The 18,868-nt window shown below is 44.9% G+C and overlaps 1 protein-coding gene across 1 annotated transcript; it reads left to right on the top strand.

The window, feature by feature from the left end:
• Positions 1-561: 561 nt before the first annotated feature.
• Positions 562-12,221, top strand: LOC129864780 (probable polypeptide N-acetylgalactosaminyltransferase 8). The gene is made up of 11 exons (XM_055937072.1): positions 562-757; positions 8,266-8,509; positions 8,951-9,117; positions 9,249-9,432; positions 9,513-9,710; positions 9,915-10,029; positions 10,203-10,388; positions 10,654-10,791; positions 10,961-11,056; positions 11,211-11,375; positions 11,499-12,221. The coding sequence occupies exons 1-11, from the start codon at positions 562-564 to the stop codon at positions 11,631-11,633; spliced, it is 1,824 nt and encodes a 607-aa protein (XP_055793047.1). The 3' UTR covers positions 11,634-12,221.
• Positions 12,222-18,868: the final 6,647 nt, after the last annotated feature.

The following is an 18,868-nucleotide window of genomic DNA, read 5'->3' on the forward strand; positions in this document are numbered from 1 at the left end:
TGACTTTGCTTGAATTGTTGTTTTTTATTACAGATACTCTTTATTGTGGACTTGAGTTTGAAATACAAGACAAAGAGCTAGTGACAACCAAGACCATCACTTTCAGAAAGCCCCAACTTTGCAGCCAGTAGTATTGTGACTTTCAGCATTTCTTCCTAGGCCTCAACAATGACTTGAATGCCAAATTGAATCCATTAGGTGCATGTTTTTGACCTGTTCACTTATGCAAAATCATTCTAACAGGATACAACATATTCTGAATCCTTCTTCAAATATTTGAAAAAGGGGTTGGGGTATCATTTTATTTGCACCTTTCAGGACAAAGGACTTTCAAGTAACAAGTTAAAGATGAATGGGCCAAAAGCAAATAAAAGTGACTGAGCGCCTTTAATCAGAAACTAATTTCAATATCAGGACGAGAAACTCACACCCACTGGGTGCCAGCCAGGTATGGTGCACCTCACACTCCCTCCTTTCAGGCGTGCCTGGATCTTAGTGGGAGAGTAAGAGAGGAAGGCCATCCTGTCTGTATCCCCAGGCTGAGCGCTCACACGCAGAGGGATGATGAGGCTAGGCTGGGTTCGAGGGCTGACCCCTTTTCTGGCCATGGCTGCTGGAATACTCTACATCACATCTATTAAGCAGGAGATTGCTTCTCATGGGGAGCTACTGCAGAGGGCCCATCAAAATGACTCGGTCAGGGGCCAGGACATGCTCAAGAGGCTGGAGAAGATGGAAGCTCACATTGAGAAGCTGTGTAAGTCTCAATATCCTTCATTTAACTGTGACTTACCTGGAAGAGAAATACCAGAAGCTCTGTCCACATACTATGCCTGGACTACAGTCTGCCACTGTTGTAGCTGGTAGGGCAGATTTAGAGGGGAGAATTTGAGAACAAATTAGAATCTAGCCTGAGCCTACATGTAGAGTTGATCCCAGAAAAAGTTATTTCACACTTCACAGTGATTATTGTAAAAGGGAAACTGCTCTCGTTGAAATAAAGGGTTTAAATAAACTAATAAAGGAATAAATAAAATGACCATTTTAGATTGTTCTTTAATCCTGTATACTATTGCTTGATGAACTACATTTATTCCTTTTTGATCTATCAACTTGTATGTGCCAAAGTTTGCCTTATTGCTTCATTTTACAGTTACAAAGAAGAAAACACTTTTCCGACAGTTACATCAAGTTCATTCTCCCAGGCGGAAACAGAGTTCCGAACAACAGTGCAGATAAAAAATTGCAGAACGGCGCAAAGTTCTGTACCCAATCTTCAAGGAGAATAGATGAAAAGGGAAACGTGTAGCTCTTGTAGTCGATAAACTATTTATTGATAACCAAATGTTCTGAGACACAAAGACTACTCTTCTAAATATTACAAAGTTCCCATAGAGTAGTCCCATAATTCTACACCCAATCCTAGCCATAATAGGGATTGTAATAAAAAATATATAGAAAAGCAATAAAATACATCAATTGTTAAAAGAAGTAAACTACAATTACAATGGAAAATAATGAGTATTAAACTTTCCATTTATAGCATTTCATAAATTGGTTAGACAGCATTAGAATAACAAACAGGATATAACATCTATAGAAGAGACAGAAATGCTTATGGGGGAGGTGTTGCTGCATATATTCAGAGCCATATCCCTGTAATGCTTAGAGAAGATCTTATGTCAAAGTGTTATTGAGTGTTGTGGTTGGAGGTTCACTTGGCACGTCTAAAGCCTTTTGTTTTGTGGTGTTGCTATGGGCCACAAAGTGCTAACAGTCAGTCTAAATAATGTGTGTCAAATGCTTCATAGTGTACGTATGTGATGTAAACAGAGAGGTCTACTTTCTTGTTTACCTGAATATTGACTGGTTTTCATCAAGCTGTCCACTCAAGAGGAAGCTTCTTACTGTAACCAGTGCCTGTAATCTGGTTCAGGTTATTAATCAACCTACCAGGGTGTTTACGAACACTACAAGAACAAGATCATCCACATGTATCGATCACATTTTTACTAAAACTGTAGAACTTTCTTCTAAAGCTGTATCCGTACCCATTGGATGCAGTGATCACAATATAGTAGCTATATCCAGGAAAGCCAAAGTTCCAACAGCTGGGCCTTAAATAGTGTTTAAGAGATCATACAAAAGATTTTGCTGTGACTCTTATGTGGATGATGGTAAAAATATTTGTTGGTCTGATGTGATTAATGAGGAGCATCCAGACGCTGCACTTGATGCATTTATGAAATTGCTTCTTCCAACTATTGATAAACATGCACCTGTTAAGAAACTGACTGTTAGAACTGTTAAGGCTCCATGGACTGATGAGGAATTGAAAAACAGTATGGTTGAAAGAGATGGGGCAAAAAGAGTGGCTAACAAGTCTGGCTGCACATCTGACTGGCTGACTTACTGCAAATTCAGAAATTGTGTTACAACAAAAAGAAGAAGAAACTGTATTATGATGCCAAAGTAAATTATATAAAGAATGATAGAAACAACTTTGGATTACCTTAAATTAAATTTTGGACAGAAAGACAAATTCAAATGAATCTTTCATCGAATCAGATGGCTTATTCATCACAAATCCATTTGATGTTGCCAATTATTTGTGTGATTACTTAATTTGCAAAGTGGGCAAACTTAGGCAGTAAATGCCAACAACGAACAGTAAGCCATCGTATTCATGCATAATGAAAGAAAAGCATTGCAAGTTTGAATTTTTTTAAGTTAGTGTGGGAGAGGTGGAAAAATTATTGTTATTAATCAATAATGACAAACCTCCTGGCGTTGCCAACTTAGATGGAAAGCTACTGAGTATGGTAGCTGACTGTATATTCACTCCTATCTGTCATATCTTAATCTGAGCCTAGAGGAAAGTCTTTGTCCTCAGGCCTGGAGGGAAGCCAAAGTAAATCCGCTACCCTAGAGTGATAAAGCGGCCTTTACTGGTTCTAACAGTAGACCTATAAGCTTGCTGCCAGCTCTTAGCAAACTGTTGGAAAAAATGGTGTTTGACCAAATATAATACTATTTCTTTGTAAACAAATTAAAAACAGACTTTCAACATGCTTATAGAGAAGGACACTCAACATGTATTGCACTGACACAAATGACTAATGATTGGTTGAAAGAAATTGATAGTACGAAGATTGTGGGAGCTGTACTGTTAGATTTCAGTGCAGCCTTTGATATTATTGACAATAACCTGTTGTTGAAAAAATGTATGTGTTAGGGCTTTTCAACCTCTGCCATATTATGGATTCAGAGCTATCTATGTAATAGAACTCAAAGGGTTTTCTTTAATGGAAGCTTCTCTAATGTCAAACAAGTAAAGTGTGGTGTACCACAGGGCAGCTATCTAGACCCTCTACTCTTTTCTATTTTTACCAATGACCTGCCACTGGCATTAAACCTAGCATGTGTGTACATGATGATTCAACCACATACGCATCAGCAACCACAGCAAATGAATGGGTGGTTTAGAATGGGTGGTCAGTAATAAACTGGTACTGAACACCTCTACAACTAAGAGCATTATATTTGGTACAAATAATACCCTAAATTCTAGACCTCAGCTTAATCTGGTAATGAATGGTATGGCTGTTGAGCAAATTGAGGAGACTAAATTACTTGGCGTTACCTTAGATTGTAAACTGTCATGGTCAAAACATATAGATTCAATGGTTGTAAAGCTGGCGAGAGTTCTGTCCGTAATAAAGAGATGCTCTGTTTTTTTGACACCACACTCCAACAATCATGTTCTGCAGGGTCTAGGTTTGTCTAATCTACATTATTGTCCAGTTGTGGGGTCCAGTGATGCAAGGTTAAGCTGCAGCTGGCCCAGAACAGAGCGGCACATCTTGTTCCTCATTGTAATCAGAGAGCTGCATAAAAGCTATGCATGCCAGTCTCTCTTGGCTAAGAGTTGAGGAGAGACTGACTGCATCGCTTCTTTTTTTAACAAACATTGATGTGTTGAAAATCCCAAATTCTTTGCATAGTCAACTTACACACAGCTCTGACACACACACTTACCCCACCAGGCATGCCACCAGGGGTCTTTTCATAGTCCCCAATTCCAGAACAAATTTGAGAAAGCGTACCCTTATTATATAAAGTCATTTTTGCACGGAACTCCATCTTATATTGCTCAAATAAACAGCTAACCTGGTTTCAAAAACCAGATAAAGCAACACCTCACGGCACAACGCCTCTCCCCTATTTGACCTAGATAGTTTGCGTGTATGTATTGATATCTAGGCTACGTGAGCCTTTAAAACACGTTTTATGTAGTTCTCTCCTTGAGCTGTTTTTGTCTATTAATGTTCTGTATTATGTCATGATTCATGTTTTGTGTGGACCACAGAAAGAGTAGCTGCTGCTTTTGCAACAGCTAATGGGAATCCTAATAAAATACCAAATATGCAGCCAAATCAGAAAGATGACTGTGGTCAGAGACCTACTAAAGCAGCACCGTCCCACAGCACCGTCACACTCTGACATTCAGAGAGGGGGCATTATGTTGTGGCCCTGGTGGCACAAAATAATCAGAGGTCTGACTGCACAGAGATGTTTGGGGAAATGGTCACAATAGAGGACAAGCATGTGTGTGTTTCAGGGGAAGGGGGTGTATCTGAGCTCCATCACCTAGGACTCAAAACTCCCCATTTTTGCCTGTTTTTGCTTATTTTGCATGACTTCTCAAACAGCTGCAACTGTATATGCATTCGTAAATCAAGTCCTTTGTCACAAATCCCTTCGGAACTGTGTTATTACGCACCCCTGGTCCCCATTTCCCTGATTGTAATTGTATAAATGTGCCCTTTGGTTTCCATTGGGCTGTCGATTATTGTTCCACTGTCCGTTGGTCGTGTGAGTACCTGTGCTGTGTTGTTTTGGCTATCGTGCCACGTATTGTGCACAGATGACTACGGGTCTCGTCCTGTGTTGTATCATTGTGCGCTTGTGTGTGTTCGGGTGTTGTCCCGTGTATTTATTAGAGGTACTCCTTGCTCTTTTGTTTAGGTTTCAACCCTGTGTTTTGTATACGTATTTGTTTGGTCTTCGTCCCCATGCCTTTACATGGCACGCTGTAATTTGGGTATAATAAAAAAAACTATTACGCATTCCTGTGCCTGTCTCCCGATCCCTTTATACCAGCGTGACATCCTTTCTTGAGTTGGGATCTGGGATGGAACAACTGTTGAGCATCTGAGTTTATGGTTGTTTGTGGGGGGAAATGGGTTGAGTGTGTGTGTGTGTGTGTCCCACAACTGTGAAAAAATGTTAGGGACAATATATGATGAATCGCAATAATTGTTTGCTAAAATATGAATTGCTTTCCAAAATTTTTATTTTTGTAATGGCAATCCTGGTTAGAGGTAGCAATCCTTTGCATGACCTGCCTTCATTGTTACAAATATTAGTTGTTACTTATGGACATTTTTATACATATACAGTACCAGTCAAAATTTTGGACACACCTACTCATTCAAGGGGTTTTCTTTATTTTTACTATTTTCTACATTGTAGAATAATAGTTAAGACATTAAAACTATGAAATAGTTGGAGTAACCCAAAAAATCCTGGAGTAACCAAAAAAGTGCTAAAGAAATCAAAATATATTTTATATTTGAGATTCTTCGAAGCAGCCAAATAAATGCTTCACAGTTCAAGTAACAGACACATCTCAACATCAACTGTTCAGAGGAGACTGCGTGAATCAGGCCTCCATGGCCTTGATGACAGCTATGCACACTCTTGGCATTGTCTGAACCAGCTTCATGAGGTAGTCACCTGGAATGCATTTCAATGAACAGGTGTGCCTTGTTAAAAGTTCATTTGTGGAATTTCTTTCCTTCTTAATGCGTTTGAGCCAATCAGTTGTGTTGTGACAAGGTAGGGGGGTATACAGAAGATAGCCCTGTTTGCTAAAAGACCATATTATGGTCCATATTATGGAAAATAACAGCTCAAATAAGCAAAGAGAAACGACAGTCCATCATTACTTTAAGACATGAAGGTAAGTCAATATGGAGCATTTCAATAATTTTGAAAGTTTCTACAAGTGTAGTTGCAAAAAACATCAAGAGCTATGATGAAACTGGTTCTCATGAGGACCGCCACCTGAAAGGAAGACCCAGAGTTACCTCTGCTGCAGAGCATAAGTTCATTAGAGTTAACCTCAGATTGCAGCCCAAATAAATGCTTCACAGTTCAAGTAACAGACACATCTCAACATCAACTGTTCAGAGGAGACTGCGTGAATCAGGCCTCCATGGTCGAATTTCTGCAAAGAAACCACTACTAAAGGACACAAATAAGAATAAGACTTGCTTGGGCCAAGAAACTCAGCATTAGACCGGTGGAATGGACATTAGACCGGTGGAAATCTGTTCTTTGGCCTGATGAGTCCAAATTTGAGATTTTTGGTTCCAACCGCCGTGTATTTGTGTGACACAGAGTAGGTGAACAGATGATCTCTGCATGTGTGGTTCCCACGGTGAAGCATGGAGGAGGAGGTGTGATGATACTTTGCTGGTGACACTGTCGTGATTTATTTAGAATTCAAGGCACACTTAACCATCAAGGAAGAGCGTTCCTCATGAAGCTGGTTGAGACAATGCCAAAAGTGTACAAAGCTGTCATCAAGGCAAAGGGTAGCTACGTCGAAGAATCTAAAATCTAAAATATCTTATGATTTGTTTACCACTTTTTTTGTTACTACATTACTACATGTATTAATTCATAGTTTATGTTTTCACTATTGTTCTTCAATGTAGAAAATAGTAAAAATAAAGAAAAACCCTTGAATGAGAAATGAGTCCAAACTTTTGACTAGTACTGTATATTTTTGAATACCTTTATATAATGCAAATCGAGGTGAGGTCGATGGAAATGCTTTTGTCCGTTAATTTGCTTCTGTTCTGTTGGTGGCACTGTATGCTCTTTTCGAAGGATGTGTCCCGGTCTCTCGGGGGCCCTGAAATCCAGGGGTACGGGGGTGGTCTGCTGGTCACTGGGATGACATCCCAACTTCGGATGGGGAAGGGTTTTAGCAGGTGCAATAGTGGGGAACAATTGAAGGTTTACTTAATAGCAATGCAAATATTATGGTACAGTTATATGAATACTCAATCACCATAGAACTTTTTAATGGTGAGTTTACAAAGATATATGATTTTAAACTTGTATCTCATTATGGTAAATGCTGAAATAAGTATAGCCACTTATACTTGTAATGGCTTAGCGGATAATAAGAAAAGACGATCAGTATTTCCCTGGCTAAAAGTGAAGGAAAATAATATCTATTATTTACAGGAAACTCATTAAACGATTTCAGATGAAGTTGTGTAAAAAAGACTGAGGAGTGCGTAAAAAAAATTCTCCCATGGGCAAAGAAATTCAAAAGGGGTGATGATATTAATTCATTAACAGTAATTTTGATCCGAATGTGCAAATTGTCCAAACAGATCCTCAATGTAGATGGATGATTTTATATATGTTAATGGACCATAAACAGATATGGCTCATTAACCTACTTTAACGGTCAAAAAAAAATAGTAAAAATAAAGAAAAATCCTTGAATGAGCAGGTGTTCTCAAACTTTTGACCGGTAGTGTATGTATATTTATATATACAGTGGGGAGAACAAGTATTTGATACACTGCCGATTTTGCAGGTTTTCCTATTTACAAAGCATGTAGAGGTCTGTAATTTTTATCATAGGTACACTTCAACTGTGAGACGGAATCTAAAACAAAAATGCAAATGAATTACTTAAAAATCATACAATGTGATTTTCTGAATTTTTGTTTTAGATTCCGTCTCACAGTTGAAGTGTACCTATGATGATAAAATGACAGACCTCTACATGCTTTGTAAGTAGGAAAACCTGCAAAATCGTCAGTGTTTCAAATACTTCTCCCCACTGTATGTGGGTATGTGTATGTATATATATATTTAAATATACTCTGTATATTTACCCAAAAGAATTGGGGTGTTTAGAAATGATGCAGACAATTACATTGATGGAAGCTACAATCTATCTGCAACATTAAAGCTGATCTACCCAAAAAAGGTCATTACATAATAATAAATAACCTTATTCATCAACTTTTTATAAAACACCTAAAAACAGTGACTGAAGCTGTATATATGAGCTCATGCTCTGTTCGTATCAAAAGGAGTGAATCATGTTGATTCTGGCAGTCATGACACATTTATTACAGTGTGATGAACAGCTGTCATGTGTGTCCACAGTGAAGACAATCAACGACGGGCGCAGTCTGAAAGAGGGGCAGGCTGTGAAGGCTCCTGAGGTCAAGGAGAGGAAGGTGGTGAAGAAGTTGTACCCCAACTCAGCTCTGTTCACAGGCTGGGGTGGTGAGCTCTCAGAGGAGGAGCAGAAAGAGGCAGAGGGGCTGTTTCAGATGTATGGATACAACGCCTTCCTGAGTGACAGACTACCCCTGAACAGGGAACTCCCTGATACTCGCGATCCTAAGTAAATACTTTTCCACCACCTCAACACAGCAAATTATGGATAAGCTGATGAAATTGTAACCACAGTCTGTTGCATTGCTGCCATCCGAGGTTAATTCCATCTCCAGCACTGTGAACGCAATTTGAGCAATCGTGACCTTAGAATTAGAAGGTTTTATCTATCTATCTAATATGGTTCTACGCCTCATTAGTTTGACTGGTGTGAGATTTTTTTTTATTGTATTCTTTTAAACTGAACAATATGAATTGGGGTATTTAGAGTACTATACAAGTAGAGATCATTGAAAAGAACATAAAAAATATATATACATTTTGACAAAAATGCAGTCCAAGCTCTTGCAATGATATTGAAATTGGCAATAACTTTAAGAATGAAACAGCAGCTTTGGTGAAGTGAATGAATGATATGAGGTGGACAAAATGTGTTTGTTGTGCCTGTTAGATGTGCTAAGCACCAGTATCCCCATGACCTGCCCACCATCAGCGTGGTGTTGATCTACTTGGACGAGGCCCTGTCAATCATCAAGAGAGCCGTCCGCAGCATCATAGACAAGACCCCCCAACGCCTGCTCAAAGACATCATACTGGTGGATGACCACAGCTCCAATGGTTTGCCTAATTGGTCAATGCTCTCCGCATAGAAACATTTGAAATTACATTTGTTAACATTTAGATTGAACGTAGGTGTGGCGTTCAACTTTTGTTGTGTATCACTGATTTGAAAGTGTCTGCTTTCACAGAGGATCTAAAGGAGAAGTTGGATGCCTACATCAGCTTCATTCATGAAGAGCGTCCCGGCCTGGTGAAGAGAGTGAGACACTCAGAGCAGCTCGGTCTCACACAGGCCCGCCTCTCAGGGTGGAGGGAAGCTACAGGAGATGTGGTGGCCATCTTGGATGCCCACATAGAGGTCCATGTGGAATGGTAGTCTAAATGAAATATCGCAGTAAGACTTTTTGAACCCCCCCCAAAATGGTGTTTTGACTCTGTGTTTGTGTGAACAGGGCGGAGCCTCTGTTAGCTCGGATAAAGGAGGACCGCACGTTGGTGTTGACACCGGTGTTTGACAAAGTCCATTTCGATGACTTGACCGTCACACGCTATGGGCCTGCTGCAGATGCCTTTGACTGGGCCCTGTGGTGTATGTACGAGCCCTTCAGACCTGAGTGGTATGCCTTGAAAGACGAGTCACAGCCAGGAAAGTGAGTTGTTCGTGATTTCATCATCGGATGATAGTCCAGTTTCACAAATCTGTTGGAATAGACAATAAGGAAAGCACAGCATTGGGAGGAAAATCTTCCCTAATATTTACAACTGGATTATTATTTTGCGTTATCTATTCATTAAAATGAATGTCACTTCTCCCAATGTGGAATTGACCATGATTTGTCCTGTATGTTTGTCAGGAGCCCCTCCATTATGGGCATACTAGTGGTTGATCGCCTGTTCTTTGGAGAAATTGGTGCTCTGGATGGTGGTATGAAGATCTATGGAGGTGAAAATGTTGAACTGGGCATCCGGGTAAGCCCCTCTGCTACAGTTTCTAAATGAATGTTTGAAATCAAAGCAGACTTGTGTTTGCAGAATTATTTTCTGTTCTTGAGTCATTCAGTCTGAACAAACCGATCTACATCCAACATCCAGACACTTCAGTCCATATCATTAAACTCTTCCTTCTCTCTTGGTGTGTCTAGGTGTGGCTTTGTGGTGGAAGTGTCGAGGTCATACCTTGTTCTAAAATAGCCCACATCGAGAGGGCCCATAAACCCTATCTCCCCGACCTGAGCATTACAATGAAGAGGAATGCTCTGAGAGTGGCTGAGGTCTGGATGGATGACTACAAACATAATGTCAACATTGCCTGGAACATCCCACTGAAGGTACTGTACACAACAAACCAATCAAAAAGTAGGTTTTTTCAGCTGCTCCTATAGAATAGCAATGATTGCTGTTTTGCATGCCTTGTGTTTGAAAATAAGCAGACTACAAAGTCAATATTATTTAAAAAATGGTCTATTACTCAATGCCATAATAAAGATCATAGGATCTATGTAAAATTATGGCGGTAAGCAAACGTGGATAATAGGTGGATTTCTCACATGGCCTGTGTTTCTGATTTAGAAATCTTCCTCTTTCTCACCACAGGATCATGGCATAGACATTGGGGATGTTTCGGAGAGGAAGAAGTTGAGAAAGAGGCTGAACTGCAAACCCTTCCAGTGGTATCTGGATAACGTGTATCCCATGTTAGAGCCCCTGGGTGACTTGTTTGGTTATGGAGTTGTGAGTGATGCTAAAACGTTACAGTTGTTCTGTATTTATTTCCTCACCAACTGTGTTTGATGCATGGCATTCTTTTTTCAGTAGGATGCAAGATCATAAATCCAACTCATTATCAGGATAGGAATCTGGTTTTTTTTAACCGTTTAATCTCTGTCCATAAAATCAACAGCTGGTCAATGACCAGAAGACGAGTCTCTGTATAGATCAAGGCCCAGTCCCGGGGAACACACCTATTTTATATAGATGCCATTATTATGGTCCACAGGTTTGTATAAACATTGCTTTATATCTTAGAATTTAACTAGATGTATAATATGGTCCATCCCATGGCAGACTTGGGATTCAATCCATGCCACAATGCAAAGTACTATCAATACCACAGACTCAGAAAAGCCTAAATATCTATACTCTCTGTCCAGATCTGTTATTATCGAGCCAGTGGGGAGATCTACATTGGAGGCATCATGTCTCACAAGTACAACAGTAATCGCTGTCTGGTGGACACTGGCACTCAAACCCCAGGACTGTATGAGTGCAAGGTGGCCAAGCAGAAGGGATTCCACATGCTCTGGGACTTCCAACAGGTAAGCACTCTAACATGATTTAGGGAAATTGATGCTTATAAATTACTGGAAACAACAGAGATGTCATTGACTTTTTTTTTATTATTGTGATGCTGTACAGTAGAATGCTGCTGTGTTTTACAGGGAAAAGCCATCCAGAACAGACAGACAAAGAGATGTCTGGAGATTGCCCCAGGGGAGAACACTCCCTACCAGCTCATCATTCAGGAGTGCAGTGGGCAGCACTGGAACATACAGAATCTGATTAAAGACTTCTGATACACTGAGATAGGCCAACCAGAGACAATACAGCAGGACTATAGGAGTTATGCTGCAATCATAAGCAAGTGGGAATGTGGTATTTACCACACACGACTGGTTAAAGTCTACTTGTACGACCCTCCAACTGGTAGTTACTAGTGGGAAACTCGTCTTTCTTCCCTGAGCTCCGACTTCTCCCACATGCTGACCTCTGACGTCACCTACTAAGGAAATTACCCTTTTAACAGCATTTTCAGCAGATCAATGCAACAACAAAACATTTACAAAAAGATGTCTTTAAATATGTTTTTGAACAAACATGATATCTGTACTTACAGTTTATGGTTGACACAGCTTCTTGGCCCTTAACCAATCTGAGTTTCTCAATGAGTTCAATGCATGTGAATGCATCCAACTGGTATTTATGACTTCACAACTGGTAATTACCACCTTCCCACTTTGTTATGAACACAGCATTGTCATCATGCTTTGAAAATCCTATTGGTCTTCAGCAGTGAGATGACTGTGTGATCTTAGTGATCTATTGGTTGTACATAGCTTCATGGGGTCAGATGTCGAGTTTCTTCACATAATGTGGAATGCTATTGAGCTGTGTTCTCCTTGGTCCTGAATGTAAATGCAAAGAAATAATAAATATGAATCCTGTATTTATGCTAATTTGTAATTTCTTATTGATTTTGACCAAAGAGAGTCAATTAATATTTGTCTGCATTGACATCATATAGAGCTGAATTGACATTAGTGTAGTTTTGATAATGTCCCGTCCTCGCCTGCTCAGGGATTTCTCTGGGAGTTCTCGGAGATGAACTTATTCCACATCCTCTGCCACATGGCCAGCCCTCTCTCCATCAGCTGTGATGGCAGTGAGCTATATCTATGGTAAAGTCACAGTTTCTAGGACATATAACTACAACTCACAGACAAACACCTCATAGAAGGAATAGGAGTGCCCAGCGTGCCATATAGAAACTGGAGGTTTGAGGGCAAAAGGACTGTAACGGCTGGCGCTCTCCTCATCCTCGGACGAGGTGAGGAGAGAAGGATCTTCAGACCAAAATGCAGCTTGAGGAAAATAAGCCATCTTTTTATTTATAACGCTGATGGCAACACGAAAAAACAAAACACTTTCAAAAATACAAAACAAGAAAACGACGTATACGAAACCTGAACATAAACTTACATAACTAACACGTAACACTTACGGACAGGAAACATACTACATCGAAACGAAATGAAACGAACAACCGAAACAATCCCGTATGGTGTAAGACATAACACAGACACAGGAGACAATCACCCACAAACAAACAGTGAGAACGCCCTACCTAAATATGACTCTTAATTAGAGGAAAACGCAAACCACCTGCCTCTAATTAAGAGCCATACCAGGCAACCCAAAACCAACATAGAAACAGATAACATAGACTGCCCACCCAAAACACATGCCCTGACCATAAACACATAAAAAACAACATAAAACAGGTCAGGACCGTTACAGAGCCCCCCCCTCAAGGTGCGAACGCCGGGCGCACCAGCACAAAGTCCAGGGGAGGGTCTGGGTGGGCAGTTGACCACGGTGGTGGCTCCGGCTCTGGACGCTGTCCCCACACCACCATAGTCACTCCCCGCTTCAGTCTTCCCCTCCCAATGACCACCCTAAAACTCACATCCCCTAAATAAACGGCCAGCACCGGGACAAGGGGCAGCACCGGGACAAGGGGCAGCACCGGGACAAGGGGCAGCACCGGGACAAGGGGCAGCACCGGGACAAGGGGCAGCACCGGGACAAGGGGCAGCACCGGGACAAGGGGCAACACCGGGACAAGGGGCAGGTCCCGGCTGATATACTCTGGCAGATCCTGGCTGAGGGACTCTGGCAGGTCTATGCAGGCTGACGGCTCTCGACGCTCATGGCAGGCTGACGGCTCTCGACGCTCATGGCAGGCTGACGGCTCTCGACGCTCATGGCTCTCTGACGGCTCTGGCTGCTCATGGCTCTCTGACGGCTCTGGCTGCTCATGGCTCTCTGACGGCTCTGGCTGCTCATGGCTCGCTGGCGGCTCTGGCAGATCCTGTCTGGTTGGCGGCTCTGGCAGATGCTGTCTGGTTGGCGGCTCTGGCAGATCCTGTCTGGTTGGCGGCTCTGGCAGATCCTGTCTGGCGGGCGGCTCTGGCAGATCCTGTCTGGCGGGCGGCTCTAGCGGCTCCTGTCTGGCTGGCGGCTCTAGCGGCTCCTGTCTGGCGGATGGCTCTGTAGGCTCATGGCAGACGGGCGGCTTTGCAGGCTCATGGCAGACGGGCGGCTTTGCAGGCTCATGGCAGACGGATGGCTCAGACGGCGCTGGGGAGACGGATGGCTCAGACGGCGCTGGGGAGACGGATGGCTCAGATGGCGCTGGGGAGACGGATGGCTCAGAAGGCGCTGGTGAGACGGATGGCTCTGGCCGGATACGGCGCACTGTAGACCTGGTGCGTGGTGCCGGAACTGGAGGCACCGGGCTAAGGATAAGCACCTTCCTACTAGTGCGGGGAGCAGGAACAGGGCACACTGTATTCTCAAAGCCCACTCTATACCTGATGCGAGGTACCGGCACTGGTGACACCGGGCTGAGGACAAGCACATCAGGATTAGTAGGGGGAGAAGATACAGTGTGTACAGGGCTCTGGAGACGCACAGGTGGCTTAGTGCGTGGTGCCGGAACTGGAGGCACCGGGCTAGATACACGCACTACAGGGAGAGTGCGTGGAGGAGGAACAGGGCTCAGGATACGCACTGGTAGCCTAGTGCGTAATGTAGGCACTGTAGGTACTAGGCTGGGGCGGGGAGGTGGCGCCGGAAATACCGGACCGTGGAGACGTACTGGCACTCTTGAGCATTGAGCCTGCCCAACCTTACCTGGTTGAATGCTCCCGGTCGCCCGACCAGTGCGGGGAGGTGGAATAACCCGCACCGGGCTATGTAGGCGAACCGGGGAAACCATGCGTAAGGCAGGTGCCATGTATGCCGGCCCGAGGAGACGCACTGGAGACCAGACGCGTTGAGCCGGCCTCATGACACCTGGCTCAATACCCAATCTAGCCCTACCAGTGCGGGGAGGTGGAATAACCCGCACTGGGCTATGCACTCGTACAGGAGACACCGTGCGCTCTACTGCGTAACACGGCGCCTGCCCGTACTCCCGCTCTCCACGGTAAGCCTGGGAAGTGGGCGCAGGTCTCCTACCTGCCCTTGGCCCACTACCTCCTAGCCCCCCCCAAGAAATTTTTGGGAATTACTTACGGGCTTTTTGGGCTTCCGTGCCAGACGCGTTCCCTCATAGCTCCGGTTCCTCTCTCCGGTAGCCTCTGCTCTCCTCAGTGCCTCCAGCTGTTCCCATGGGTTTTCGGGCTTCCAGCCACGTCTCCTTGCTGCCTCCTCAAACCTCCGCCTCTCTGCCTTCGCTGCCTCCAGCTCAGCTTTAGGACGGCGATATTCTCCTGGTTGATATTCTCCTGGTCCCTTTCCATCCAATATTTCCTCCCAAGTCCAGAAGTCCTTGTTGCTCTGTAGAGCTTTCCCTTGCCGCTTGGTCTTAGCGTGGTGGGTGATTCTTTAACGGCTGGCGCTCTCCTCATCCTCGGACGAGGTGAGGAGAGAAGGATCTTCAGACCAAAATGCAGCTTGAGGGAAATAAGCCATCTTTTTATTTATAACGCTGATGGCAACACGAAAAAACAAAACACTTTCAAAAATACAAAACAAGAAAACGACGTATACGAAACCTGAACATAAACTTACATAACTAACACGTAACACTTACGGACAGGAAACATACTACATCGAAACGAAACGAAACGAAACGAACAACCGAAACAATCCCGTATGGTGTAAGACATAACACAGACACAGGAGACAATCACCCACAAACAAACAGTGAGAACGCCCTACCTAAATATGACTCTTAATTAGAGGAAAACGCAAACCACCTGCCTCTAATTAAGAGCCATACCAGGCAACCCAAAACCAACATAGAAACAGATAACATAGACTGCCCACCCAAAACACATGCCCTGACCATAAACACATAAAAAACAACATAAAACAGGTCAGGACCGTTACAGAGCCCCCCCCTCAAGGTGCGAACGCCGGGCGCACCAGCACAAAGTCCAGGGGAGGGTCTGGGTGGGCAGTTGACCACGGTGGTGGCTCCGGCTCTGGACGCTGTCCCCACACCACCATAGTCACTCCCCGCTTCAGTCTTCCCCTCCCAATGACCACCCTAAAACTCACATCCCCTAAATAAACGGCCAGCACCGGGACAAGGGGCAGCACCGGGACAAGGGGCAGCACCGGGACAAGGGGCAGCACCGGGACAAGGGGCAGCACCGGGACAAGGGGCAACACCGGGACAAGGGGCAGGTCCCGGCTGATATACTCTGGCAGATCCTGGCTGAGGGACTCTGGCAGGTCTATGCAGGCTGACGGCTCTCGACGCTCATGGCAGGCTGACGGCTCTCGACGCTCATGGCAGGCTGACGGCTCTCGACGCTCATGGCTCTCTGACGGCTCTGGCTGCTCATGGCTCTCTGACGGCTCTGGCTGCTCATGGCTCTCTGACGGCTCTGGCTGCTCATGGCTCGCTGGCGGCTCTGGCAGATCCTGTCTGGTTGGCGGCTCTGGCAGATGCTGTCTGGTTGGCGGCTCTGGCAGATCCTGTCTGGTTGGCGGCTCTGGCAGATCCTGTCTGGCGGGCGGCTCTGGCAGATCCTGTCTGGCGGGCGGCTCTAGCGGCTCCTGTCTGGCTGGCGGCTCTAGCGGCTCCTGTCTGGCGGATGGCTCTGTAGGCTCATGGCAGACGGGCGGCTTTGCAGGCTCATGGCAGACGGGCGGCTTTGCAGGCTCATGGCAGACGGATGGCTCAGACGGCGCTGGGGAGACGGATGGCTCAGACGGCGCTGGGGAGACGGATGGCTCAGATGGCGCTGGGGAGACGGATGGCTCAGAAGGCGCTGGTGAGACGGATGGCTCTGGCCGGATACGGCGCACTGTAGACCTGGTGCGTGGTGCCGGAACTGGAGGCACCGGGCTAAGGATAAGCACCTTCCTACTAGTGCGGGGAGCAGGAACAGGGCACACTGTATTCTCAAAGCCCACTCTATACCTGATGCGAGGTACCGGCACTGGTGACACCGGGCTGAGGACAAGCACATCAGGATTAGTAGGGGGAGAAGATACAGTGTGTACAGGGCTCTGGAGACGCACAGGTGGCTTAGTGCGTGGTGCCGGAACTGGAGGCACCGGGCTAGATACACGCACTACAGGGAGAGTGCGTGGAGGAGGAACAGGGCTCAGGATACGCACTGGTAGCCTAGTGCGTAATGTAGGCACTGTAGGTACTAGGCTGGGGCGGGGAGGTGGCGCCGGAAATACCGGACCGTGGAGACGTACTGGCACTCTTGAGCATTGAGCCTGCCCAACCTTACCTGGTTGAATGCTCCCGGTCGCCCGACCAGTGCGGGGAGGTGGAATAACCCGCACCGGGCTATGTAGGCGAACCAGGGAAACCATGCGTAAGGCAGGTGCCATGTATGCCGGCCCGAGGAGACGCACTGGAGACCAGACGCGTTGAGCCGGCCTCATGACACCTGGCTCAATACCCAATCTAGCCCTACCAGTGCGGGGAGGTGGAATAACCCGCACTGGGCTATGCACTCGTACAGGAGACAACGTGCGCTCTACTGCGTAACACGGCGCCTGCCCGTACTCCCGCTCTCCACGGTAAGCCTGGGAAGTGGGCGCAGGTCTCCTACCTGCCCTTGGCCCACTACCTCCTAGCCCTCCCCCAAGAAATTTTTGGGAATTACTTACGGGCTTTTTGGGCTTCCGTGCCAGACGCGTTCCCTCATAGCTCCGGTTCCTCTCTCCGGTAGCCTCTGCTCTCCTCAGTGCCTCCAGCTGTTCCCATGGGTTTTCGGGCTTCCAGCCACGTCTCCTTGCTGCCTCCTCAAACCTCCGCCTCTCTGCCTTCGCTGCCTCCAGCTCAGCTTTAGGACGGCGATATTCTCCTGGTTGATATTCTCCTGGTCCCTTTCCATCCAATATTTCCTCCCAAGTCCAGAAGTCCTTGTTGCTCTGTAGAGCTTTCCCTTGCCGCTTGGTCTTAGCGTGGTGGGTGATTCTGTAACGGCTGGCGCTCTCCTCATCCTCGGACGAGGTGAGGAGAGAAGGATCTTCAGACCAAAATGCAGCTTGAGGGAAATAAGCCATCTTTTTATTTATAACGCTGATGGCAACACGAAAAAACAAAACACTTTCAAAAATACAAAACAAGAAAACGACGTATACGAAACCTGAACATAAACTTACATAACTAACACGTAACACTTACGGACAGGAAACATACTACATCGAAACGAAACGAAACGAACAACCGAAACAATCCCGTATGGTGTAAGACATAACACAGACACAGGAGACAATCACCCACAAACAAACAGTGAGAACGCCCTACCTAAATATGACTCTTAATTAGAGGAAAACGCAAACCACCTGCCTCTAATTAAGAGCCATACCAGGCAACCCAAAACCAACATAGAAACAGATAACATAGACTGCCCACCCAAAACACATGCCCTGACCATAAACACATAAAAAACAACATAAAACAGGTCAGGACCGTTACAAGGACTGTATTTAGGTTTAGTTAAGGGGCGGCAGGTAGCTGAGTGGTTAGAGCGTTGGGCCAATAACCGAAAGGTTGGTGGATCGAATCCCTGAGCTGACAAGGTGTAATTCTGTCTCTGAACAAGGCAGTTAACCCACTGTTCCTAGGCCATCATTGTAAATAAGAATTAGTCCTCAACTGACTTACCTAGTTAAATAAAAAGTTGGCTTCCTTCTTTTTTCTGTTTCAGACAGCCATTAATATAGAGTGAATGAGATGTTGTTGATCCTCTGTATTTTCAAGTATTGCCGTGGCAGCATAATGTTAAGAGTATGCTTGTCATTAGCAGGGACTGGGGAGTTTATACAAAAGGGCCATGTTGTGTCTTGACTCTTCGGATTAACTTTAGACTCGGGAATGGGGACCGAGACGGATACATCGTTTTAGATGCAACGAGTGTTTTACTGAAAAGTTATGTGTCTTACATTACTTCAGGAAGTCCCTTTAACAACCGACTTCAATACCCATAATGCTTAGCGTTAGAACTACGGCTTCAGAAACCCACATAGTACATAAATAATTAGTCCC

This window comes from Salvelinus fontinalis, chromosome 11, assembly GCF_029448725.1.
Source record: "Salvelinus fontinalis isolate EN_2023a chromosome 11, ASM2944872v1, whole genome shotgun sequence".
Lineage (NCBI taxonomy): Eukaryota > Metazoa > Chordata > Actinopteri > Salmoniformes > Salmonidae > Salvelinus > Salvelinus fontinalis.

Excerpts from the sequence above, each read along its gene's own strand:
- LOC129864780 (XM_055937072.1), top strand. The coding sequence starts at position 562 with ATGATGAGGCTAGGCTGGGTTCGAGGGCTGACCCCTTTTCTGGCCATG. Across the intron at positions 8,510-8,950 it reads CCTGATACTCGCGATCCTAA|ATGTGCTAAGCACCAGTATC; the intron begins GTAAATACTTTT and ends TGTGCCTGTTAG. Across the intron at positions 10,389-10,653 it reads CCTGGAACATCCCACTGAAG|GATCATGGCATAGACATTGG; the intron begins GTACTGTACACA and ends TTCTCACCACAG.